The following is a 26,439-nucleotide window of genomic DNA, read 5'->3' as shown; positions in this document are numbered from 1 at the left end:
CTGTCATCAAACGAATCGATTCATAATAATTATTTTAACGAATTTCCAAAAATTATTTCCAGATTTTAATTCAATTCAACCTACCACAGCTGTACCGGTGATGGCTGAGTTGGGCTTTAATTCTACAGTAAAAGACACTCCAGATAGCTCTCAAAATGCCGTGATTGGGCTCACAGTTGCTTTGTGCCTGTCATTGGCTGTCGTCGTTGGTTTGGTTATTGCTGTCTGCAAGGTAAATTGGGGGCATGCGCCCAATCACAGAAGAACTTTTATTTTAAATTTTGTGGACACTCGCAATTAATCAATTACGAAATACATTGTTTGTAGCCAATATCCATATCCGTGCACAAATGTTGTCTTAATATGCACAGAAGTAGGATACATTTACTAAACGTTTTTCTGAATTGCTATAAGTACAGCTTGGGTTTCAAACCAGCATGGTTGAGTTTGCGCATTTAACAAGGTGTCGAGGCATGATACAGGAATGATGCTCCGGATCTTCTCTCTCTGTCTTGTTAATGATGGCCGCTGATTAGGTATGGTTACGTATAGTTAAACAAAAATCAAGACAGTATAAAAATAAAAAAGCAGACCAAGGAATTCAAAAACATTAAGAGAGCTAAGTTGTTTTGTACGTCATATTGTTTACGGTGACATATTACATTCTGTGGTATATTGTCATTGTCGTTTCAGATATCGATGAGGAAACCTAGACAAAAGAATGACATCGAGGTACGCAAACACTTGAGTATTCTAGTATTTCTAGACAGCCTAATAACCCAGCACGCTTCTGCGGCAATGATAAAAATTATAAGTAACACTGTGCTCGTTGTAAAGTCAGCAATGGTTTCAAACACAAGGCGTCGGAAATTCATTCTGCATGAGGTATTTACGGTTAAGTTACAATAATTATTGATTAAGAATCATTTAAACAACACCCTTTTTAGAAAGGAAGATTGTGCAAGATTTACAGTGCTTTTGTTGGAACTGACATGATAACAAAGTTCCACACACCAAAAACGAGGCCTGTAAACACGTGTTTAAGAATACGGTAGTACATATGTTCATGGTGCAGGCATACGTTTAGCAGTTTTGTTTGAGATACTCGACGTATTTTTTGCTTTCAAATTTAGAATTTTAAACCTAAGGGGGATATAACAGTACACCAACTTATCTGAATTATAAAGGAGCTCGCTATGGTATAACCCAGGATCACTGAACGCAATTAATTACTTTTGCAATTCTCTCTTTTACTTAATAGTTGCAGAACGAGACGAGGGTCAGGGAAAATAAAGGTATGAGAAGTTGATAACAGGCAAAATGCTTTTACGTGTTCCTTACGTAACCTGGAAAGAATGATTCCAGTTTTCACGGTGCTGCATGGTTTAAGGGGGATATACACAGATCGTTGGAGACTATCCAAGCCTTTCTGAAATAAAGAGTTAATGCAAGCTAAATAGTTAATGCAAGCTAAATTGACACATTTCAAATTTCCAAAACTCGGAATATTTCAGAACTTCCCACCATGAACTTAATGATGCGTTAATTTGAACAAATTACAAAACGCTTAAAAAGTAATCACGAAACTTTATATTTTGCAGGATCTAAGGGAGAACCCCAAGAGACGTGTTTGGACTCCGAAGTCACTATCCCACTCAAAGGAGAGAACGGACATGTGTGTAACTTAAAGAAACAAGCCAATCGTACGTAATCATATGGAAATGTCGATATAAAATTGACGGTATTTGGGAAATCCCTCTTTGTGAGATACTGATTTTCCTCACAGATTCCCAATTGTTCTAAAAACTTGTGAGATATTAGTTTTGATTCTAAGTAATTCTTTCGTATAATAGCCTGCAAAATACACTGCATTTTCAAACCAGATTTTGTGAAATTTGGATGAAATTTGGGCCCTAAAAGCGCTCTATTTTGCAAAGGAGGGTAAATGCCGTTTTTTTAAATGACGATGGGCTTCAGGACTTTTTTAAGGGGTGATCATCTTCGGATGGAATTTCTTCTAAAAGTAATCAGATTACCCCCAAAAAAATTTGAAAAGAAAATGAAAGATCATGAAATAAGCTTTAATTTGATGTACGTCTTGAACACCTTGGATAGTTGTGAATATTTTTCCACAATTTCTGAACCGGCGGCATATATCACTGGGGACAATGGAAATGGTCTGCAACCCATAGTTTAAAAATGGCGTCGTCAATCATTCGTTGTAAAGAAAAAGAAAAAAAGAAAAAAAAAAAAAAATTGCATACCTTCTTCCTCGCTTTTTTACATTCGCCATCTGGCTTGTATATTGCCATTGCCTTTATTTTTTTTTGGGGGGGGGGAATGAATACCAAGAATTGCGTTTAATACAGGTTTCCCCGTCACGTGATGCCAACTTTTAGTGAACAGTTTTCTTCTGCACTGCATGTGTATCTTTTGCAATATGAATGGGTAAAATTGTTGATACTGTTTAATGTGGGCCAAAAAACGTGCAAAAGATCTTAATGCTTGGGTTGCCCGGCGGTTGTCTGTCGGTATAACGTGACAGGGCACATATTATATCAGCAACATTTGTATTATATTGTTTAGTTGTACATTCCTTATTCATTTGTATTAGTTTTAATAATGTCTTTAAGACACGTTTTCATTCTTTAGTTTTTATGTGCAGTAGAAAGTGTATAATGTGCTCTTCATGTTGGTAGGCTATATCACTCAGTTTGATATCTTAATGCAGATGTTATTTGGACGAAAATGTTGATTGTTTCTATTGATTTCTATTGTGAAATTTCTATTAAAAGGCCAAAAGGAACCTGTAGAGCTATAGACTGAATAGCGTGCAAACCCATAGACTTTTGCTATACATTTTTTTTTTTACGTGTAGATGATTCAATAAAACATTAATCGTAATCTTCTTTGGTAATTTCTATTGTAAATATCCAAAACTATAGTTGATAGTTTTGCAAATTAACATAAAACAAACTAACTGAAAGTAAAAAGGAACGGAATCGATTAATTTTAATTGGAGAAATATAATTATGGAGTCTAAGTAAAGGTAATCGTATGGGATTACATACATGTAGTATCATGTTAAGGTACGCATTGTTGCAAATTTGCTGACCTCTATATAAGTTTTAATTCTTTCCCACAAAGTGACGGTTTCACTGAATCTTGTTACATTTTGTAATATACTACTGAGACTGTATTTTGTATCTGCCCTGAAAAAATTACGTTAAGGTGTAAATAATTACTATTTTTCGTGAATGAATACTTCTGTGTTTGAAAAAAATGTGATTAATAAAACTAAAAGTTATGTGGTGTTGACCAAGCATTCAGGGGTCGGACTTTATTTAACTCAACTCAATTACCACATTGCTGACTCGTACTCCCATGTAGGACCCTTCTGGGATCTCGGCGGTCCTGGCCCACACGCTACCTTCCCTGTCCATCCATATACCCAAGGGCCAAGCCCATATAAGGGAGGAACAAGGCGGTACCCTAAGCCCTGGCCCCAGAGTGGGTCGATCAGTAAATGCTTTGAGTCTTTACAAAGATGCTAACCTGGATTACGAATTAAGTCACCGCAGCAGCGCTTACTGCCGGGGGGGGGGGGGGGGGCGCTTGGGGGGGGGGCACGTGTCCCCCACATATTTCCAGTGAATATTCCGTTTGCCCAGGAAGTGTCTTTTAAAAGCTTTTTTTGTTATTAAACCAAAGAGAAATCTTGAGGATTTTTGAATTACCTTAACCGTATGACTTTATGAAATGTTAATTTATTGATAAGAAAAAAAGAGCGTCATGTAGCGTCAAAGTACATGTATGTCAAGACTGCTCTTAAAGTTCTAAAGTTGTTTACAAACTCAAAAGGAACACAATCAGTTAAAGGACCCAGTCAACATAAAGATCTACAAATGAGAGGGGGGTAGTGATTCGATTAGACCTGAAAATTTAATGTAGAACATAGTACTCGCCTTGCATCAGGACTCGATGCGATTTCCGTTGGAATTTTACAGTAAGATTTCATAAATGCGCCAATAATTGTTTGCGCAGAAGTACTTGCTTCATTATTTTCAATGTATCCCCGAACCAAACTTGACCAGTAAATAGGCCTTCTTCAAATTTTCATACGAAATGAAGCAATCGTTTATAGTCCAGCAAATGCTAAAAAGTAAATAAAGTCAATACTTTCAGTTTTTAGCAAATGCTCCTTCAATAAAAGTTGTTGCTTCATTTGTATTCATACAGATATGCGAGTAAATGCTTAGGAATTGGTACTAAAAGCAAATGGTAGTTTTTATTCGTACACCCCGCTGTCTCTTAACACATATGATGGAGAGTTTAAGGTTTATTATGTGTACAACAATGTATTTTAAGTACAACTTTACTGAGTGGACTTTGGCGTAGTAAACAGGCGAACTACAATACATGGAAATTTCCATTGCGTCGTGTCAAGAGTAATACAATCATAATACACCACACACATGAAGCTGCCAGTGCGCCATTATTTGCATCCTGTGTATTTTTGGGGAAGTGAGGCAGTTTTCTCAGCTCACGATAACCGTATGTACTGTCACTTAATAGATCCCAGACATAATGACCTCATGCTTTGTTTACATGAGCGTTTTCCTATGTAGGGAAGCCTAGTAGGTGCATGGGGACGAATGGCTGTTCATGGGGACGAATGGCTGTTCATGGGGACGAGAGCCCAGCAAGCAGACTCCCATAAACGCAAACGTAAACAAAGAATAACGTTATTATGTGTTATCTATTGTGGTTGAACATGGTTATTTCTCATCTTGGGATAATGCTCCATTCTCAACTTTGTCAAAATGTACCATTTATATTCACAACGTGAACGATGGAATGGTTAGATTTATCTGCATTTACAGGGATTTTCTGGGGGGAAAAACACCAAAATTCCATATGCAGAAGCAGGATTTCGTGATTCCTCCCCCACCCAAAAAATTGTATTGGTGCCCCCCTCCCCGGCATTTTCTACGACGCGCGTTCACCCCTAAAGCCGAAATCACTTCTGCGCTGCCTGGCCAGCCTGGCGCGGCTTGTGCACCCCATGTGCGTGCATACATGTAGGAGCAATATTGTGTACGACATGACCTGCCAGACGAGCGCAATGGTTATGGATAATAGAAATATTGATCGTTGGTCATTGAAACACCTAACAAAAAGCGGCGATTAAGTAGATATATATGGACCCCATTTCAGAAAATGAAATCCCTAAATATCAATTATTGAGAATTCGAAGATATCATGTTGATATAGCCTAACTGTAGTCAGAGACTGGGATGCACTTCAGAAAACCATTGAGCTGCCCACTGTGGAGCAGTTCAAGTGGCCATCAATTAGCAATGTTAATGTCTTTTTTACTGGCACCAATCCAAATTACACTTGTAAGAAAGTACAACCAAAGCACATAATTATTAGCGTGCACTGTTGGAAGCACCACACACCAGTCCCTCGTCTGGATCAAGGGCGGATCCAGGGGGGGGGGGCCCAAAGGGGGCCATGGCCCCACCCAAAACGAAACCATTTTTTTTTTTTTTTAATGTGATATCGCAATTAAGGCAGGCAATGAGTACACCACCATCTTTTCCTCAAAAAAAACATTGGTTAAAGTGGTTGGAAATTACCTCAGATCGCACCACAGAGCATCTAGAATTCAAAAAATGTTCGGGGCCCTTAAGCGGGCCCCGAACCCCACGCCGTAATTTTTTTGACCCACTTTTTGGGGGAACCACTTTTTTTTGGCCCCTCAAAAAAATTGTGTTCTGGATCCGCCCTTGGTCTGGATGCCAAACAGGCTTTGATGAGAACCATCGTAGATGTAGATTGTTACGTGTGGACACACCAAACTAAAAGTTCAGTATGTCATTCACGGCAGCAAATGCAAATTAAATGGGGAAGAATAAACAATTGGCCAAAACAAAAGGGATATGTAAGGAACAACCAGCAAGTAACAAGGCGGGGAAACAATGATGTCAATTCATAGAAATTAAGGTGTACGAATTTAATTATTATTCAAAGTCAATCCAAATCCGACTGAGATCAGTTAAATTAATAAATTGATATAATACAAAGTTATCAAGGCAACACTGACATTTCATGGAAATAATAATCAGCACTATAGGGAAACATTCACTGTGAATTGGATTTTTTTTTTCGTAACAACTACATTATTTTCTGCCAGTCTCAAGAAAGAGAGGTTCCAGTATTTTAATATAATATTGTTCGCCACAGCAACAACTCACACTGAGAGACACCTTTAATTGAGCCATTCATTACCAACTGTTCAGGGAACTGGTAAACAGACCTAGAGTTTCAACACCCGGAAATGAAACCACCAAAATTTTACCAGGTTTATAAACTCAGCTACGGTAACTTAACAAGTGCTGTTCGTTGTTCCATGAAGAAACCTTTCTATTTTCCATTTTGTAAAAAATCTACATTGTGTTCCTCATCGACATCAGATTGTTGCTGCTCTACGTATGTGTTCATGCAGTTGTGACTGTTATCGACGTGCTGAGTGGTTGATTTAGCAAACATAATTATGAAGATCCTTCATTGGAGTATCTACCCCACGATCATGGTCACTCACCTATTGATCAGGCGCTCTTTAGACTAAACAGAGAGATTGCTTTGTTGAGGAGAATCAGTTCGTACGCGTGTGACCGCCTGAACGTTCTACAACAAAATTTTCACAATAGTAGAATACAAATTATAATTTGAGGACGAATGAACGCGGACGTTAAGGGCGTAAACTAATTTTGAAATTCTACAACGTTTGGCACTTAAGAGGGCCAGCGGTAAAATATGAATTGGTACGAACCTGCTTTCAGTCGACGAAACGGTCAACAAAGCTTAAATTTAAGATTTTCTGTGTATGTGACATCAAAAAGAAGGTTTTTACTGTTGAATTTTTGGATGTAAAGATATTTGTAATCTCAAGCCTTCAAGATATTGTTTCGTTTAGTTTTTAGACTTGATTTTCCAAATGCTTTGGAATAGTTCTCCTTACTTGTCACGTATAATATGTTGCTAGCATGCAATATAGTTTTTATGTTTAGCATTTTATATGATAGACACAATGAAGATATTTCTTAGATTATGTTCTAACAAGCTATTTAATTCTCGAAAAGAAGCAAAACATCCATTCTTACGAACTAAATCTATGTGAAAGGTACTTCTATACACTATTTTGATTGTTCTCCGCCAATAATATTGTAGTTAGTGTTTGGTAAGGCATGTGCGGTATATAAAACTGGGTTTCCGAAAAACTGAGCGTGGCATCGTGCAGCTGCTTCCACTTCATTGATTTTAATATTAAAACGAGCAACAGCCAACTGCCTTTGAGGTTCCTACCAGGTTTTTTTTCCTGTCAGGATATTGACGGAAATGGATAATTTGATTGCAAAAAGATACGAGCAGTGAAATCGCCAGTTTACCTCTTAGTTTTGCATTTTCAAAAAACAGGAGCTCACAAAAAAACTTATAACTGAAACAGCAAAATGCTTTAAAATTACCTGGATTTCATATATATCATTACTGACAATTATTTAATCTACTCATGTTTTAGGTATTTTTCTAAATAATGGGACGACTTCTTTCCTTAAAATAAGATTTCGTTATGTAATAGAAATGGGTTCCAATGAATGGAAGATCCGATCGCTGCATCTGGTTCTAATTTCCTAGTTCCATAACCTGAAACTAATTTGCCAAACAAACAGTTAAAAGAGTTTTTTTCTGTTAAATCCTTTTGAAATGAGGAGAATATTCCTTTCATTGAACTGTTTCCAATACGCTATTATAATGTTTTTTTTTACTGTTTTTTCTCTGTACAGACTGTGACTTTAAGCTTTGCCCTATGATCCACAGCCATCTGAAACTTCGGAGGATCATGGAGTCTCACAGGAGCCACAACCCCATCTTGTGGATAGTTATTCTGTCTTGGAGCATCATCTGCGTACATTTGTTAACCACATCAGCTGAGTGGCATGGAGACCTGTCAGACTATGAGTTGGCCAGCTTTGACAATCCTGATATTTTGGATGAACCCCAAATACGCGCATCAAAGTTCAATCATTTTACCTTGAGTGACCATGGCGATGTGTACGTTGGAGCTGTCAATTGGTTGTACAGGTTGGACAGTAGTTTGAAAGAGATGCAGAATATTACAACCTGTGATGCCAGCAGGCCAGATGTGATGCCCTGCCCCCTTACAAATAACTACAACAAGATACTGGTAGTTGATAGTACCCGGCCAAACAGTTTGATAACCTGTGGTGGTGTGTATGAAGGTATTTGTCAGTTACGACAGTTACAGGATATCAGTAACGTGTTACTGCGGTCAGTTCCCTACGTTGCCGGGTTTGAGGATGCATCTACTGTTAGTTTGATTGCTCCAGGAAGAGATGGACAACAACTGCTCTATGTGGCTGTTACGTTTACCTGGGAAAATATTGGAGGTCACGGAAACTTTCCAGCAATTACAAGAAGACGCCTTGACAGCAATCCCTTCTTATCAGTATCATACTTGGAGGATACGGTCTCTTACAAATACGAGGCAATTGTGGACTTTCATACCATAAAGTATGTTATGCCTTTTGAACATTATGAATTCACATATTTCGTTGCCTCCCAGAAGGAGGATTTGAATTCTGCGCACTTTGTTTCAAAGATCAACAGAGTATGTCAGGTCGGTCCAAACCTAGACGCTTATACAGAAATTACCCTACAGTGCAGTGGATCCGATGGCAGTGTGTACAGCTTGGTGCAAGCAGCTCACTTTGGACCAGCAGGACCTGATCTAGCGGCATCATTGGGTCTCCATGCAGACGAGCAGGTGCTGTATGCTGTGTTTGCCAAGAACCAAGGAGCTCCGGGTACCAGTGATGTACCCACTAATCACTCAGCATTGTGTGTGTACAGGATGACGGATATCTTGGATGCCTTCAGAGAAGCAGTGCGGGGATGTATTCAGGATGGGGACAATTATGGTGGCCGTGGGCCAAACAAGATTAACTATTTGGAGGGTTCTTTTTGCAGACCATTCGTGGTGAGTACAGACGAATATTAAGAAAGATGTTGGCATTTCTCGTGCTGTTGTCGGGTTTCAATTATGTTATCTTGGCTATATATAATGAATTCACTTTTAAATGAGACATTTAACGCAAAAATCCACCGACGTTTATCTATTTAATTATTTCTTTATAAATTTCGAATATTGGCTGCCAGACAACAATTCGGCTCTGGCAGAGAGGGCTATTTGTGCCCAAAATGGAATTCTTAAACATATACAAATTGAACAAAATCCACTTTTTGGAGAGCATAAGGTGTGCATATAGAAATCGCACGTACTACAAATCAAAAGGCGGATTATCTGCACTTTTTTGGCGTAAATCCAACCCAACGGTTTCCAACCCAACTCAACACAACTGGTTTGCATGCAACAGTTGCCTTACCTAAAATAAAATCGTCCAGAGTCATCCTAGTCATTGTAAGCACTACGTGCAAAATATGCTGCTATTTCACAAAATAAATATTTGTGTTCCATATAGAACAGCAAAGACGAGAAACTGCAAAATAGTACAGGCCCTTAAATGTAATATTTAAAACAAATTATCGATTTAGTATAGGTTGGGTATAAATTGGTGAAGCTTTCCTTTTGTTGAATAGCAATTAACTTGTTAACGAAGCTTTGCAAACGACGAGGTAATCTGCCCACAACTATGTAACAATTGATTTAACCCCCCCCCCTAAAAAAAAACACTAAAATACCCACTCTCGTTTCATCAACGGCTCTCTTGAACTTCCAGGATTAGTGTTTCGTGGATAATTGCAAATTAGCCCCTTCGAGTAGACATCTGTTTATTTTTTTTTCTTTCTACTTTCGTTATAGATTCCCATTCTGGATCGCTATTTCTGCATACCCATGACCAATGATGCTGCTCAAACGCCAGTATTCAAGTACGCCAAGGGCATAGACCCCGTTCCATCCACGGCAATTCTAGAGCTGCCTGGTACTCTCATGTCATCAATCATAACCACTATAGAAGTCAACCACACCATCGCTTTAATCGGAACATCGACAGGAGATCTACTCAAGGTAATTGATACCTAATCGATTTAAATGTATGACTGAAGTCGTCATAGAGCCTAAGCTCGACTTGACCACAGCAATTTTAATTTGAAGGTTTTTACACCACTTAAAAGCGCACCCACAATTTGGTGGGGGGGGGGGCTAAACAAAAATGCAAAAAAAAATTGCCCAAACTTTTTGGCCGCAGAAAAAAATGGGAGTTTTTTAATCGGGGGGGGGGGGGGGGGGGACTATTTTGATGTTTGTGGCGCCACTTACACCCCTATTAATACTACCCGAAAATAGGCCACATTATCACCAAGGTCAACAATAATTATCAACCCCCAAAAAATGACAAACTCTTTGGGCGGGCTCAAGCCTCCCAATCCCCCCTTGGGTGCGCCACTGCCACTTAAACTTAAAGATGTGTTTCGTGCCATTTTCGAGTTTCAAATACAACAAAACAAAACAACAAAGCGATTTAATACTGTATAATGCTTCACAAACTTCGATTATTATTGGCTGCCAGACAAAAGCTCTTTTTTTATGCGCAAAATGAAACCCCTAGACACATATATTAATCTTATTGGGGAGAGAAGTAGTGTTTTTGTCGTTAAAACAAAACATCAAATTTAAATCATTGAGGAGAAAACAAATATTATTTCAATGAACACTGGGTATGGACATTTAAAAAGTACTCGATTATAAGGTTAGTACCATAATTCATACATCGCGAATCTCTAAACGTATTGATTTCGTGGATTTAGGTTTATGTCTTCTTTTGTACAAAAATGGCGTACGGGAACGACAGTTCTTGAAAAAAGTCAATGCAAGCAGTGCATGGTTGATGGAAAATCGGTTGCTCGTCTTTCTAATGAAAAAAAGAGGTTTAATGTGTCATCTGTTCATTAGGTTCACATTGAAAGTAACACTAACGGTCGACTGTATGAACGCATCGGCGTAGATACCAGTCCAGTTCTGCAGGATATCAAGGTGAATGACACGACTCGCGTGCTATTTCTGTTGACGGAACAAAAGGTAACATTTCTGTTTAGTCGCATTTTCTAACCTGCCACACACAGTTAACTCCTATTATAAGTTGAAACGAATATAATTACTGCAGAAGTACTTTTTATGCGGCTTCTGTGCTCTACCTTTAAAAAAAAAACACACAAAGAGGTTGGCTTGGAGGCTTTCTCTCAAACGAAAAGAAGTCGGAAGTTGACTGGTTAACACAAGATAATGTATCCTAGCAGTGTATAGATAGAGAGGTCAGCTGTTTGCAACTGAAGATATAAATTTGACCGGCATGTGTGTTGTTCATTGCAATTAGATATCAAGTCATTCCATTTTCATAAGGTTTGAAGGAAAAGATAGCACCCTTTCTGCTGAAATCAAACACTTTCGGTCAAAATTTAGATTTAAAAGTACAATATGTTTTACTCTATATAGTTGGTGAAGATGCACGTGGAGAATTGTAGCCAATACACTACGTGCGAAACGTGTATTGGGACTGATGCAGGGAATGATGGAGACCCATATTGTGGATGGTGCACTCTGGAACGAAGGTAAGTCCAGTCACACCCAATATCGGGCTTCGCTGTATTCATTGTAACGTTACAGAGTACACTATTGGCGTTATATAATCATAATGGATGTTTGGAAACGTATTGTATGAAAATGAGCTTCGCATGTGCTCGATTCATCTCATTCAGAGATGACAGACCGATATGTTTCTCATAAGAAAGTTTCTACTTAGCTATCCTGATTGTAATGTTCATTGTTCACAACAATTCAAGCCCAAGGTCAACTTTTAGTCGTCCTACTCAAAAGATCTGGTAAAGTTTAACTCACAGTTTTTATAGTCATTAAACGCAGTTTGGCATATGGCTTGCAATCGGTTCATTCCATTCACGATTCAGTCTCCAACGGAATCACTGTCCACAGTCACAGATTCACAGCAAATTTTCACCACCTCTTCAAATATGGTAAAATCGTAATCGTTAGGTCGTTTGACCGTTAGGCAAAAGACTGTTTCAAACGGTGTACATGTTTCAATCAATATCGCTAGGGTGTCGATTCCACATCGGGTAAACTTGCCCCATAATCCTTTGCAACAGCACGCTTCATATGCAAATCACTATTTCTGGCCTATAAGGTTGCATGCAAATAAGTAGTTAATAATTATACAATGTAACATAAATGTAAACAAATTAAAAGGCAAAGATCAAAATTCACATAAAAGGTAATTTTGGAAACTACACTGATGATGATAATAACAACATTGAATTCTTTCCAGATGTACGACATATTCAGACTGTCCATCAGCTGATGTCTCTACTCGATGGTTGGCCTACAATGCTGCTCAGTGCATTGATATTACTGATGTAGCTCCCTATGATAACCTGCCAATTACAGTCACTGAGCAACAGGTGAGAAACAAATGTATTTAAATTACATCTTATTTGCATCCTTAGAGAAAAAATGAAAACTGTTTCAGAAAATACACTTCAACTTTAAAATGCACATTTGTTATTGACTATATATTCATATACCTTTTTCATTATGTTAATATGTTTTGAATTTTATGACTCTCTCAGAAAATATATTGTTAAGCGTCGGAAGGATACAGAAGGTTACTAATACCAGTCGCACATTCTCAGTGTTTCATCACCAAATTTTATTTCAACTCTGTCTATAGTATCCATGGCCACTGGATCAATATTCTTGCAGTTCTTTGAATAGGAATGAAATAAAAATTAGTATTTATACTTTCACTTTTAGATCACCCTGACTGTGCAGCAGTTACCTGATCTAGGGACAGGCCAGAGTTATGCATGTCATTTCGGGTCATTCGAATCTCCAGCTACGAAGAATGGTGAAGCGCTAGAGTGTACGTCACCTCCTAGTGATGAGGTACCTGTCATTCCGCATGGAGGCAAGTGCAATAAGAGACATCCATGTGACGTCATTTAGGGGACAATATATAAAACAAACATTGAAAAAGAGTTATGGTATATTTCTTGTCCCTTTTAGAATGAATGGGGCTTCTGAATCAGCCTGTCTTTTGTTTTTAATTACATGAAGGGGAAGGTCACAAGGATATCGACAGAGAAAATGTGATCATTGGCAAAAACATTTGGTACAGAAAATGGCTTCTATTAGCGTTGTTTAGTTTGGGTCCTAACAATTAGCACCGATTTGAGTTCGTTACTATTGAAAATACACACTCATTTTCAAAGTGCCTTTTTCCATTCCTAAAATAAGTGATTTTTCCCCCATACCCATTACACAGATGATGCAGTATACGTAGATTTGGGTGTCGAGTCGACCGAAACTTCAGATCATTTCGTACACACCGTCTTCTACTTCTACGAGTGTTCAACTCACACTTCGTGAGTATTCGGTTTCTTTTGTTTAAATACTCTTAAGTTTTAAGTTGTTCTAACAACGGTTCTGTGTTCAAGCGTACTCCCATAGATGTAAGTTTTATACTGGCATTACATTGAGATATAAAACAAAGCAACCCACCGTGTTTAGTTATGGCTGATTACTTTACTTTTTGGGAATTTGTTTGCGGTCCGAGACGCAAAGATAACGTACAATAGCAGTATAGTTTGAAAAACGTGCAAAATAAAAAAGAGTTTTTATTAACCATAAAACATCAATTCGTCAGGACTAAAAAAAAAAGTGGAACATGCTAAGAGCACGAGTAGAGAAAGCTTAAGTTATTTTTGATTGTCAGTAAAATTTGGTATTTAAATACGTAATATTTAGTATCCAGTCGGTTTTATGTGTTCGTTTTTTAAAATTGATCCTATTTGCATTTGCTTTTGGTGTTTGCATAGTTGTGTATCCTGCGTTGGTAGTCGCTGGGCATGCGATTGGTGCGTGTTTGAGAACAGATGTACTCATGATAGCTCCACATGCACACAAGCTTATGAAATCATCGTTCCCGGAGATAACGTAAGATTAATTATACAAGCTATTAGACCAACACAATCTTTAAAATACTTACAATTATTTTAAATCCACAACATTAGCTGGCCTGGTATTTCAGTCTTGACTTAAGTCTTGGCTTCCGGTCAATTCAGTCAGTTTGCAGCAGTTGAATCCATTTTTCATACAGTTATTTTAGCTGAATGTCTTGATTGTAAAGATCACGTACTGAATTTTCAATAACTGAGTGTTTTGCGCTTTGATTACTGAAAACCACACAAATTGGGAGGTAGCCCCCCTACCGCTTTGCATGCATCTATCAGCTTTGGGTTGCGGAAGTTGTTTTGGAGTGATAACAAATCAACTTTAAGAACTTGACCGGAACTTGTGCGGCCTATGTTTCCTGGCAGGATTCTTGTTTTAGGAACAAGCTCGTTTTCCAGATTTCTGTCGAATCAGGCTTAGACCACAAAAAAATAATAAGTCGGTCTCTGGTCAGCGCGCGCGTCGATTTTTCATCATGCGCGTCAATCTTTTTTCTCCAAAATGTTCCGCGGTAGCTCCAACAGCGCCCTCTATTGCCGCACCTCCTCAATTTTTTTAACAAAGAGCACCAAGGAATGGGAAATTGCACTACGGCAAATGATCGAGAGCACCAAAGCAAATTATGAAGGACACCAATGCACATGAGGACACCAAAAAAGCAAAATAGTACACCACCTTGTCTGTACAATCCAAGCTTGAAGAAAAAACAAAAGCCGCGTCGCCGCGTCAATTCCGGAATTTAGTCTGACCAAAGACCGAATATTTTTTTTTGGCCTTATATTTGTTGGAGAGTTAATGATAATCATGTACTTCATGTTTGTTGGTTTTTACCTACAGAATCCAGCCGCTTCTGCAGTCAAAGGACCTGAGTTTTGCCCTCAACTGCTGAACCAGAATGCTGAAGCTCTGCTTCCTAATAACATTATGAGGAGAATAACTGTCTCGACTAAAAACCTGCCAAACGAAACTGAGGTATGTTTATTCACACAACTAACACAAATAATGTCAATCTGTAAGTGATGTCCACGTTAATCCCCGTCTATCATTAAATTGCCTTGTCAATGTCTGATAGTGACATTTTACAAGATTTTCTGAGTCCAGTTACCACTTTGCTTAATTCATCCCCAGTTTCTCCCGTGTAATACTGCATTATAATATAGTTTGCTAAATTGCTTAATGATCAAGATATCTGACCGTCTTTATATGACATTGAATTGAATACAAAGTGAATTGCAAAGTTAGCAATCATAACAATGCCTTCTGGACGGTATGTAAACTTGAGGTCAGTGGAGTCGGAGCAGTTTGCAAATGCTTCATGCATACTTAATATATTATTAAATATTATTGTCATCGTTAACATTGCGTGTGCTCAGATAGAAGTTAATGTTTGGATGATAAGCTGCTCTTGAATTGCCCTTTAGTGGCATCCAAATACAAGTCTGCATTGTATTGATTATACACTTTATTAGATTTGCTGAATAACTGCATTAAAATACATTGCGTCGCATTGTCAAGTATCGAAACGTCAAAGAAAGCTGTTCACTTTCAAACACCTTTAACAAGAGTCCATGCAAGGAATTTACTGCCAAGTAAATATTAGTTGTACTCTTTCCTGGCTCACTTAAATCTGCCAAATGTTGGTTGTTATACCCTTTGTTTTCCATGTGCAGATTTCTAGCTATCAGTGTAGCTTAGATGTAGAAGGATCACCTCAGGTTGTTAATGCAGACCGCAATGGAGATTTAATTACTTGCAGAGATAAGGCTGTAAGTTAAAGTTCAACTCATTTTATGCCTTGGATTGCTAATTTCTTTGATAATAACAATTGAGAGTAAGTTACTGTTCATGCTTCGAGCTTAAGATACTTTACATGTGTGGTTGATTGTTTGCCTTCAACAGTATACCTACCTCTCCAACGATCCAGAGATGGAAGCGAAACTGACTGTTTCATGGACTGACACAAGCGGTGTTGCGCACATCCTGGATGACATACATGGATTTAATGGTAAAGAATAAAGACTGATTGAAGAGATTTATGCTTTTTTTCAGTCTAATGGTTATAATTTTCATTGACTGTTATCAACAGTTTTGAATGGAGGTTTTTCTTTAAAATATCGATATTGTAAGAAATGACATTATTTTAAATTCAGTTTCATTGTACAAGTGTGAAGTCCAGAAGCCAGACTGCAGCCGCTGTGTTACAGCCCGCCCAGCGCTTGACTGTGTTTGGTGTGGTGCCATGCCGAGCGAGTCTGGTGTTTGTAAACCAGGTGAAATTTGCATCGAAAATATGGTGACTTTGGATAACGGATTGAATTGCCCTAATCCATCTCTGAGTAAGGTAGGTTATAAAACTTTACAGTTGAATACATGTATGATTCACTTTGAAGTATCTTGAATATTCTTTATTAATGTTCCAGGTGAAGCTACTTTCAACATGTTTGTATATAATTATCTATAGTTCCCTCAAAGTATCAAAGAATATCGCCAGAAAATGAAGCACACCTTGTATCCATTTGACTTGCCTTTGTGACAGAATGGAAAAAGGGAAATTTCGTGCCAGATGAAAAAAGCCACATTTTTATGACTGTGTAGGGCCTTTTATATTAAGTAGGCCAATACGGATGACTGCAAAAGCCACCAAGCCGAATGATTTGTCTTTCAAAGCATTTACCAATGCATCTTCAATAAAAATGTGTTGTATTTAAATGTATTGTGCCATGTTACATGTACTTGCGTTTGTATGTAACGTTATTATTGTTTTAAAAATCACGCATTAGGTATTTCCCTTGACTGGGCCCATTGAAGGCAACACAGTCATAGATGTGATGGGAACTGATATCGGTCGGAGATTTGAGGATGTCGTGTCAGTGATGGTTGGCAATCAGCCCTGTGATCTGGCTGGATTAAACTCAGACTACCAAACTGGAGCAAGGTTGGGTCAAATCATACTTCATGCAAAGACATTACCTTGTACTTTTTTATTCAAGCTTTGACTAATTAATGTTCAGCTTTTCATTGTGTCCCTAACGTTTTAACCTTCCTAATCGAACAATTGTATCCGTCAGTTATAATAGGTGGTTTTTTTCAGTATTTATAGGCGATGTCAGTATGCCTCAGCCTTGCTTAAAGACATTGTTTAAATTTCTAATCAATTGTATATTTTTTTATAAACATAATTCTCAATTCACAATGTAGTCAAGAGCGGAATGTGTGCCATGTTGATGAACATGTTAGAATCTTAAAAGTATACATTTGTGCTTAACAGTTAAACGGTATTATTTAGTTGGTCTAAGCTACAGCGTTGATGAAATGGAGGAGTTTTGCTCAACCTCCATTTATTTTAAATGTCACATACCATTTTATGTTTCAGTGTCAGCTGCAGAACGAGAGCAGAAAGTGAAGGAGCCGAGCTGGTTACTTTGAAAGTCACGGGTGCAGATGGTACAATGCAACACAGCTCAGGAATGGTCAACTTTAACTTCAGAGTAAGTCACGTCTCGCACGCATTCGTTTTCCTTACATTAACTCAACAACTAGGAACAAGCGTCCAAGAAAAATGTTTTATACACTGTTATGAAAATAGTAAGCACGGAATGTATGATCACGAATGAGATCTATTCACGGGCGTTCTTTTCTTAGAAGTTCGACACAGTGTTATGTCAGCCAGAGCAATATTTAGATATATCATAGCTGAATGTATAGTTTCGCACCAAAAATGGAGGTTTTCTGTTTTAATTTTTAAGTTAAGAATTTGTAGAAAAACCACGGACTTTTGAGTGAATTTCCTGAAAACCTTGGTCAAAGTGTCCAAATTTGTGTAAAGGATAGGGAGAAATATATAAACAATATTACTCCAGGGATCGATGGACGAATAACCATGGCATCAACTTATTCCTACGATAACAATGATATGGGAGTCAGGTTGGCGTAGCGGTACTTTCCTCGCCTTCTACCGCTGTGACCTGGGTTCGAATCCCGCCTGGGCCAATATGTCGATTGGTTTTCAGTCCCTGCCTGATTCCGTGGGTTTTCTTCAGAATATTCTTCTGGGCTTTTCCTCCCACCTCTAAAACTGTAATTTCTTCTCATTGTCTTCTCTCTACAGGTTTCTTCAGGCTTGCGAGCTACAGTGCCTTGGGCGCTTTTGAGGAATCCTTTGTTTCATTACCAGAAATGATTAATGATAATAATAATAATAATATAATTGATGAGGAAAATTTTTTTGATAGACGAACACAGTTAGTTCTTCAATGTTTACACAAAATAATTCTCGTTAACAGGACCCGACGATTACAGATTTCCAACCCCGCCTCGGCCCTGAAGCCGGTGGGACGACAGTTAGTGTGAATGGTGCGGCCCTCAACACAGGACGCGATATTGAAGCGTTTATCGGCGACAATCCTTGCAACATAACAGGGTATTATGTCGCTTTCGTTGCACATCATTTTTCAAATTGTTGTGTACACGGAACAAATCGGAGCATTGTCTAATTTTTTTCCCCTGGAACTCAAGAATGACATTATTTGAAGCAATCATTGGAAACTGAAAAATAAAAGTGTTTTTGTACGATAATTATCAATTCAACATTGGTACAATCTCGCGTTCCAAACAATGGACTCCTATCAAGCTTCAGTTGCTTAAATGTCCTTTAAAAGGTTTGCTTTTTCCCTCCTTTGTGGACCGGGTTAAAGTGTTTTTTTGGGAGCATATTTTGGTTACTGTATTATAAATATATACTCCATCCTGTTCTGTAGAACTACTCGAAATTATGCCAATATTTACCATGATACATTGCTATACATACATTTAGTATTAAGGGGCATCAAACACGTAACACAGATGAATTTCACTTTTAAAATCTCTGCAAAAATGTAATATTGTAATTATGTGAATTGTTTTTTCCCAAATTACTCAGCCACTCAGTTGAATCCATGCTAGAATGTACAACCACTGCTGGCCAAGTTGGATATCAAGGTGCTGTGAAAGTCTCCTTTGATGGGGCCATGAGAACCTCATCAGATATGTACACTTACAGTGAGAATCCTACCATTGCTGGTGTGTCTCCTCTGAAAAGCATCGTTTCGTGAGTCTGCATGATTGTTGTCTTCATCTGTATTACCTGGGCTATATATACTTCAATGTGCATCTTCCACATTATTTGTGTCTCTATTACAGCATGTATTGTCCAAAGATAGTTTCGGTGTTTTAAATATTTTTAAACACGAACAACAAATGAGGGTTAAAAAGGTAATTTACATTGTTAACCCTACCATTACTAAGGTGGATCCTCTGACAAGCATCATGTCGTGAGTGTACATGATTTTTCTGTCTTCCTCTGTTTTACCATGGGCTATAAATTCAATTTGTATCATCCACATTAAAAGAGGATTTCCGGTGTTTTAAATCGTTTTTAATGCAAACATAACAAAATGAGGGTAAAAAGGAATTTTAGTCTAGGTATTTCTGAAATGTTATGTTTCTATTGTAAGACACGCTTTCAAGATAGCAAACTTGTAAACACAGTTATGCTTGGCTGTTTTAGAAGCGTGCTAATACAAATAATCTTATAAGTCAAGACTACTGATAATCTGAGTGAACAGAAAACAAATATAATGTTTGATTCTAAAGTTGTAAGAAAATTATCTGCTCAGAATGTTTTTTGAGTGAATCCTGCGTGCATTTCTTAGTTGTTTAAATTCTTCTATACACCAACCAGGATCTTTCAGCGTAGAACGCATTTTCATCACTTTGTATCGGTGTTTCTCATTGTCAGGGGTGGTCGAATGTTGACGGTTACTGGCACTTTGCTAAACACAAGCAGAAACCGTCAAATCTTCGTCACTTCTGGAAATGGTAATCTTAAAGAGGTGAGAAATGTGTTATACCTGTTACCTTAAATGATTTTTATCTCTGTCCTACCCTGCTCAATCTCCCCTTAACATCCCATTTCTATATCCACTTGCTCCACTCTTCCAACATACAATTAGGAACTTTTTACAACTTCTTTTTTCTCAGTTACTGCTGACGACTTCTTTAAATGTGAAAATGGCAAAAAGTGTACGACGTATAAAGTGTGATAGCCATTTACATCATCAAAACATTTTTGTTTTTCAGTAGAAACAAAGAGGGTGCCTTTGTCAACCGGAGCTTATGCTGAACAGAATTGTCAACTGAATAATGTGGGACTTTGTTTTGCAGGAATGTCGAGGTGGATCTGCAACGAGCATGGAGTGCCGGTCTCCTAACATAACAGACCTCAACATGAGGAATAAAAAGTTGACCTTTGGCTTCATCATGGATGGGGTCACTCAACTGTTGACATGGTCTCAGGATAACGATGTCGACTTGGAGTACTTTGAGGATCCAGTGTATTACAAATTTGGAGGCGGCATGAAGGACAAAGAAGGAGAAACCTTGCGAATTACGGTTGGTATGCGTGTCTCATTCTATGCGCCAGTCATTTTCAGTGCTGTGTTTTTCTATCTGTAGATTATGGGACCTGTCGGTATTAAACGTGCACGAAGCACACTTGTTTGGTGCTTTGTTAAGTGATGTCACCTCTCATTATGTGATTTAAGATAAATTCAAGTTGATATCTCTTCCTCCTGAATCACGTGGATCTTCCAAAAATACAGTGGGCTTATTTGAGTAACTCGTGCTGAGTTACAAAACTTCATAATTTTAGATCAGTCATTGCAAAAGCAAATGTAAATGTAATTTGAAAAAAAGTTCAGGTTTTTTTTTTTAACCTCAGTCCTCACTCGGTGTGTATAGGAGTACATGTACATGAACAACGACAGAAAGTCTTACGTGGGACAAAGGTTATGACCTTTCTATTTAGAAATAAAACAAGTGTTGCACATTTTGTCACAACCGAAAAGACTAAACTCTTCCGAAATATACCAATCCAGATACCAATAACTTTCCTTTAAAACAATTTAGCTTAAATTACCTGTGGATGCTTTGACAGGGCGAGCGGATTGACAGCGCTATCACAGAGGGAGAAATTGTCGTGAGGATCGGCGAAGAGAGCTGTCCCATTATCCTGTTCAGTGCGACAACACTCGTATGTGAATTGCCCGATGAGGCACCAGCAGCCGGTGACTACATGGGAGGAGATACCGGGAAAAGTCTGCCTGTGGTATGGGTAAGTGAGGGGCGGATCCATGTGTGAATCAGCTGGGAGTATACAGCTCAAAGCAGCCTGTTAGGCACAAGGTAATTCAATCACAATAACCATCTCTGCCCTCACAGGTACCCATTTACTCCTGGTTGGAGAGAAACAATGAGTGGCCAAGTGCCTTGCTCAAGGGCACACGCACCATGACCCCACCAGGACTCGAACCCACAACATGCAGCTTTACCCACCGACCACGAATCAGTGCCCTTAACCACGAGGCCATAGCACTCAACAAATTAATTTGCCTTCATAATATTTGGTCATTGAATTTTGGTCATTTGTATTATTCCATAGGTTTTCCACAATAACTTAAAATCTCGGTTGGGCTACTTGGTCTATCCCACGGTGCCAATTGTCGCTATACTTGTACCGAGTTTGACCATCCTACTCTCCATGGCGATACTTCTCCCTGCTACCTTCGTGTACTGCAGACAATTGCGAAGGAAGCGCACCCATGACCGAAGACTGTTGGGCAGGATAGTTGCGATTCATCTCGGTAAGTGCTGGTGGCAAGAGGTGACTTGAGTTAACTCGAATACTATACTCCTGAGTGCCAAAAAAAGAAGGTGCACAAAACTGCAGTGAAGGGAGAGTATAATCTCAGTCTACCTAGGAATATGCTCTTGCACATTAAAATCACTTGATCTCAAGACAGCGAAATGGTAAACATCCCGAAACCCTTTAAAACTTAAAAGCCAATTATTCATTTTCAAACATAATTATGATAGTTTGGAAAAAAATAAACAGTGCGTAGCTGCACATCTCCGTATTCAATTATGTTCTACTTCTTAAACAAATCATCTCAAGATGGCTGCTATTGGGTTTTGATGGTAAAATACATGGCAAAAGAATTCAAATGGCAACCTCCTCAATTGACTGTAAATTGTAAAGTTGCAGACAGGATGAAACAAATTCCTCTTCAACAAAAATAAGTATAGAACTCTTTTGTCAAGATGAAGATTGAATTCTGATTGTTATTTTAGACAACTTGTGAATCTTGAGTAGCATGCAATTGTCTGCCGATTTGTAAGCCTGAGAGTGGTCGTAAAGTGAACACTATATTACGTTATTTAATGTGATGCGACATTATATCTCTTTTCTTCAGAAATTGACTCCCACGTCAAAAGACGCAGGGGGTATAGATCCCAGAAACATTCGGAATCTGCTCAGCCAAAACAAAAGCGCATTGTCCTGAACAACAAGGTCAGCTTCGTTCCCGACGACATTCATATCGACTTCAGCCAACTGGAATTGGGAGAAACTCTCGGACAAGGTAGTGACTTTGTACGAGGGAACAATGAACGTTTCATGAGTGCAAAGTGTAAGCTGTTATTTTACCTGAGAAGAGAGGCCTATATAAAGTACAGGGGCTGTGTGTACAAACCATTCCAAGGCGTAAATGAAACGCATTTTCACGTTTCGCACTTAAGGAGTTTATTTAGACTCGGCCAGTCGCTGGGTCTGTCAGTAAGTCGGTAGGTCAGTTTGTCTCTGCTATCAGGCAGGTTTTTCGGTACCAGCAAAAGACAATGAGTTTTGATGAGTATTAGGCTATCAGCTTCGGTCCAAAAATTGGGCCACCGGTATCAAATGACCGAATGGAACAATGCTCATGGCGATGTCTGGCAAGGTATGCACCTCTAGAGTTGGAAAATGTGTGACAGCTTGGCAGTGTGAGCGGTGGCAGTTTTTTTGATGTTATCACTTTTATTTTTTTTTAAATGGCCGCCAATATTCTTGTTACCGGACTAATTATATGTGGTAACAAGCATGTTTTGGCCGCCATTTTTTTTTCAAAAAGTGAAAGCACCCCAAAAAAGCTGCCAACCGCTGCAATGCTATTACATATTTTCCAAATGCAGGGTAGCATACCATGCCAAAAAATCACAATGAACATTATTCCTCTCATTTTGATACCGACCAAACTCCCAGGCTGATGGCGTATATTAAACACTTGATCAAATGTTTCAGGTGCATTTGGGCGTGTACTGAAAGCTGTTCTACACGATACGTCCGGGGAAGATCAAATTGTGGCAGTGAAGACAGTGCAAGGTTAGTGACGAGAATGTCGGCCATTTGTGAGAGATGTTTGCTATGACAGTATAGATTCGAAACAGAGCATTGAAATATGATCCCTCGGTTAAAAAAGGGCCTATTTCAAAAGATTATGCATTTTCGTCTTGAGTATCTACTTGTTGCTGATTTGATTTACAGAAGAGGTGTTAGATGACGGTACACCGAGAAAGAGGAACTAAAACAACATAAATGAATGTGCGTCTTGAGTAAAAAAGACCCGAAATAGTCTTTTCATTCAAAATTGCGAATTGTGGGTTGTAAAATGTTAAAAGAGACTTAAGGGATTGCATGGTAGACATGATCAATGAATGGAAGGTTTGAGGCAACACCTTTAAGAGTTGTGTGTTTAATTCTGAGAAGAACCTGTAGGTTTAACTCGACGTTTCGAACAGTATGCTCTGTTTGTTATCAATAACCTTGTAAAATGCTCTCGAACTAAAATGAATCAAATTGTTCCCCGCTGTAAGGCTTTGTCAAACGTTAGTTAGGCGTGCCAGTTATTACATGCCTTATTTTTGCTTGTACAAATGTATAGACACCTCGGACCCGAAAAATGTGGTGAAGTTTTTGGAGGAAGGCCTGGTCATGAAAACTTTCGACCATGTAAACGTGCTGGGGCTTCTGGGGTTGACCTTTGACGCAGACAAACACCCCTTGGTGGTGATACCCTTCATGGCAAACGGTGACCTCAAGACATATCTGGTTAAGAAGAAACAGGTATGTAGTCAAGAGCGATATTGACAATCAAAATGTCGATAGTAAGTAGTGGAAATTTTGATCAAAGAATAAGTGACTTTGGCATGTGTTTGGAACTCACTTAATGGTGATTTTAGTAGATTTGATTTAGTTTGATAATTGGTAGTTTACTGATGAGAAATAATGAACAAAATGCTGTACCATTTGGTAAACAGTAGCCTATTTAATTTGTTTTGTTCTGAGTGTGGTATTTAGTTATTCATTAGAGGTTTTTCTTTTCATTTAGACCTTGGCGACATCTCTGCTGATGAGGTTTGCCTCAGCACAAGTTTGTCCACAGAGATCTTGCGGCCAGAAATTGCATGTAAGTGTATCCTCTCTTCTATGCCACTCTGTGATTTTGCACATGTCTTTATATAAGCGTTTGTATGAAAGCAAAATTTGGCTTCAGATGTTTTAGTAATCTTACGAGATATTGGTTACCTGTTTCGTCGAAAACAATTTTAAAGCACACGAGATGTCAGGGGACATGCATTCATTGAATTTACTCAAGAGTTTCAGTGAATGGCATTCCAATTCTTAAATGATGAGATCCGAAGGTAAGATCAACGTTTATTAACCTCTATAGGGTGGATAGTGATCTTCTGGTGAAGATAGCTGATTTTGGACTATCCCGTGACATGCACAATTCGGATTACTACACAAGCGGTGATGTCCAGGCTAAGCTGCCTATCAAATGGATGGCTCCCGAGTCCATGGAACGTCGAGTGTACAACGCCAGGACTGACGTGGTATGCAATTAAATCCATCTTTGATTGGAATGTTCCATGATGTCAAGATAAAGATCTGAAGGAAAAGAAAGTTGCGCACATGACTTTACGTTCCGTGGAACCATCACTTAGAGAGAATGTATGTCTGGTAATGAAACGTTAATTATTAATAATTTACATCAGACACCCTCAGCTGGAATATTTCGTGTGAAGGCGGCGATCTGAATTGATTTCTCAATAATCAACGTTTTTGGTTAGGCCTATTTACATTTGACACATGATATTTTGAAATAGTTTAATAACACTCGATTACAAAGTAGGTATTGACAATCTTCATTAATTTTGGCGAACCTAAGTGTTATGTGGCTCATTGACAAGCATCATTGGAATGGTCTCTTACATTGAGAAATGTATTGCCTTCTTTGGTTTTCTACAGTGGTCATACGGTGTGCTCCTGTGGGAGATTTTCAGTAGGGGTGCAAGACCGTACCAAGCAATACCCAACCAAGACGTGTATGATTTCTTGAAGAGTGGTCAACGCATTGATGCTCCCAAGAACTGCCCGCCAGAAATGTATGTTCAGACAGCGCTCACCATTACCTTTAAAAATACATGTAACAAATATAGCTATTGTCGTTTTTACTGCTGTAAAAAGTATGCAAGGCTAGTTTATGCTTCACTCAACTTTTCCCGAAGGTAAAGGGATCCTTATGCACCTATTTTATTCTCAGGAGTTTTACTTAATTTTAAGAAGGAATAACACTCTTGGGGTTTCAAATATAAGAGGGAAACTCAATTCTCAAAGATTTTTCTGACTTTAAAATAGGGTAGAGTAATCAGTAATAATGAAAAGTTTACTGTCGGGGGTTTCAAGTAAAAATGCAAACATAATTTGATACGATCAGGCAAGCTTATCTAATAATTCCTGTTACTTCACCTGACTGATACAGCTACGGCATAATGGTACGTTGCTGGCAGGACAATCCCAAGTCACGTTGCACCTTCGTCCAAGTTGCCAACGAGCTGGAAGAACTGTTGGAGGGGGACCGCGACTACGTAGCAGCTCCTAGTGCGGATGTGGTTGGTATGGGACCCATCAAACATCGCGAAGAACCTGGTGTCACAGACGACAGCTTTCTGGTCCCGATGCAGCAGGAGACCGCCTTTGGTGCTGACGGCCCGTGTAGTGACGGAGAAACCAGCGGGAGCTATGCGACCGCCGCTCATGATCCCTTGGATTATGTCAATGAAATTGTCATTAGATAAGTGCCGTGCGCATTCCCCGATAAGAGATATCCGAAAAGAAAATAGTCTGAAGAAAAGGTCTTCAAGTGGCCAACATATTAAAATGGCCAACATATTAAAATCTTTTCTTATCAAGATGGATACAAAGGACACACTCCTTGCTCACTTTCATTTCTAAGAAAAAAGATTTAATCTTGCAAGGTTTTTTTTCTCCGTGGTTTAGAATGAAATCGTTATCAATATAAAGAAGGTAGCAAGCTAAAATAATAGCTAAAACATGTATTCTAAGCGTATTATGCCATTTTTTTTCTCCGATTGACATTGTAGTTCATGGACAGTGGTATATTAATCTGAGGTATTATTGTTGTTCACCATCATTGAATGAAACGTTCGCATGC

The 26,439-nt window shown here is 38.6% G+C and overlaps 2 protein-coding genes across 3 annotated transcripts; both read left to right on the top strand.

Moving 5' to 3' along the window:
* The first annotated feature begins 76 nt into the window (after positions 1 to 76).
* On the top strand, positions 77 to 1,950 carry LOC119738389. Of its 2 annotated transcripts, XM_038213269.1 has the most exons (4): positions 77 to 232; positions 694 to 732; positions 1,262 to 1,295; positions 1,602 to 1,950. In XM_038213269.1, the coding sequence occupies exons 1-4, from the start codon at positions 101 to 103 to the stop codon at positions 1,709 to 1,711; spliced, it is 315 nt and encodes a 104-aa protein (XP_038069197.1). In that variant the 5' UTR covers positions 77 to 100; the 3' UTR covers positions 1,712 to 1,950. The 2 variants fall into 2 exon arrangements, with proteins under 2 accessions (XP_038069197.1, XP_038069199.1); XM_038213271.1 differs by lacking the exon at positions 694 to 732.
* A 2,705-nt stretch (positions 1,951 to 4,655) lies between these two features.
* On the top strand, positions 4,656 to 26,099 carry LOC119736425 (plexin-B-like). Its single transcript, XM_038210444.1, has 28 exons — positions 4,656 to 4,728; positions 7,851 to 9,064; positions 9,908 to 10,114; positions 11,000 to 11,125; positions 11,540 to 11,655; positions 12,387 to 12,519; positions 12,872 to 13,025; positions 13,383 to 13,482; positions 13,936 to 14,053; positions 14,909 to 15,043; positions 15,742 to 15,837; positions 15,971 to 16,076; positions 16,222 to 16,412; positions 16,852 to 17,006; positions 17,445 to 17,559; positions 18,355 to 18,491; positions 18,990 to 19,157; positions 19,848 to 19,941; positions 20,273 to 20,500; positions 21,045 to 21,221; positions 21,549 to 21,750; positions 22,360 to 22,527; positions 23,226 to 23,306; positions 23,866 to 24,047; positions 24,350 to 24,390; positions 24,655 to 24,817; positions 25,233 to 25,369; positions 25,747 to 26,099. Exons 1-28 carry the CDS (start codon positions 4,656 to 4,658, stop codon positions 26,060 to 26,062), a joined length of 5,133 nt encoding a protein of 1,710 aa, XP_038066372.1. The 3' UTR covers positions 26,063 to 26,099.
* The last annotated feature ends 340 nt before the right edge of the window (positions 26,100 to 26,439 follow it).

This window comes from Patiria miniata, unplaced genomic scaffold (assembly GCF_015706575.1).
Source record: "Patiria miniata isolate m_02_andy unplaced genomic scaffold, ASM1570657v1 HiC_scaffold_3, whole genome shotgun sequence".
Classification (NCBI taxonomy): Eukaryota; Metazoa; Echinodermata; class Asteroidea; order Valvatida; family Asterinidae; genus Patiria; species Patiria miniata.
This window is presented reverse-complemented; position numbering and strand designations above follow the sequence as displayed.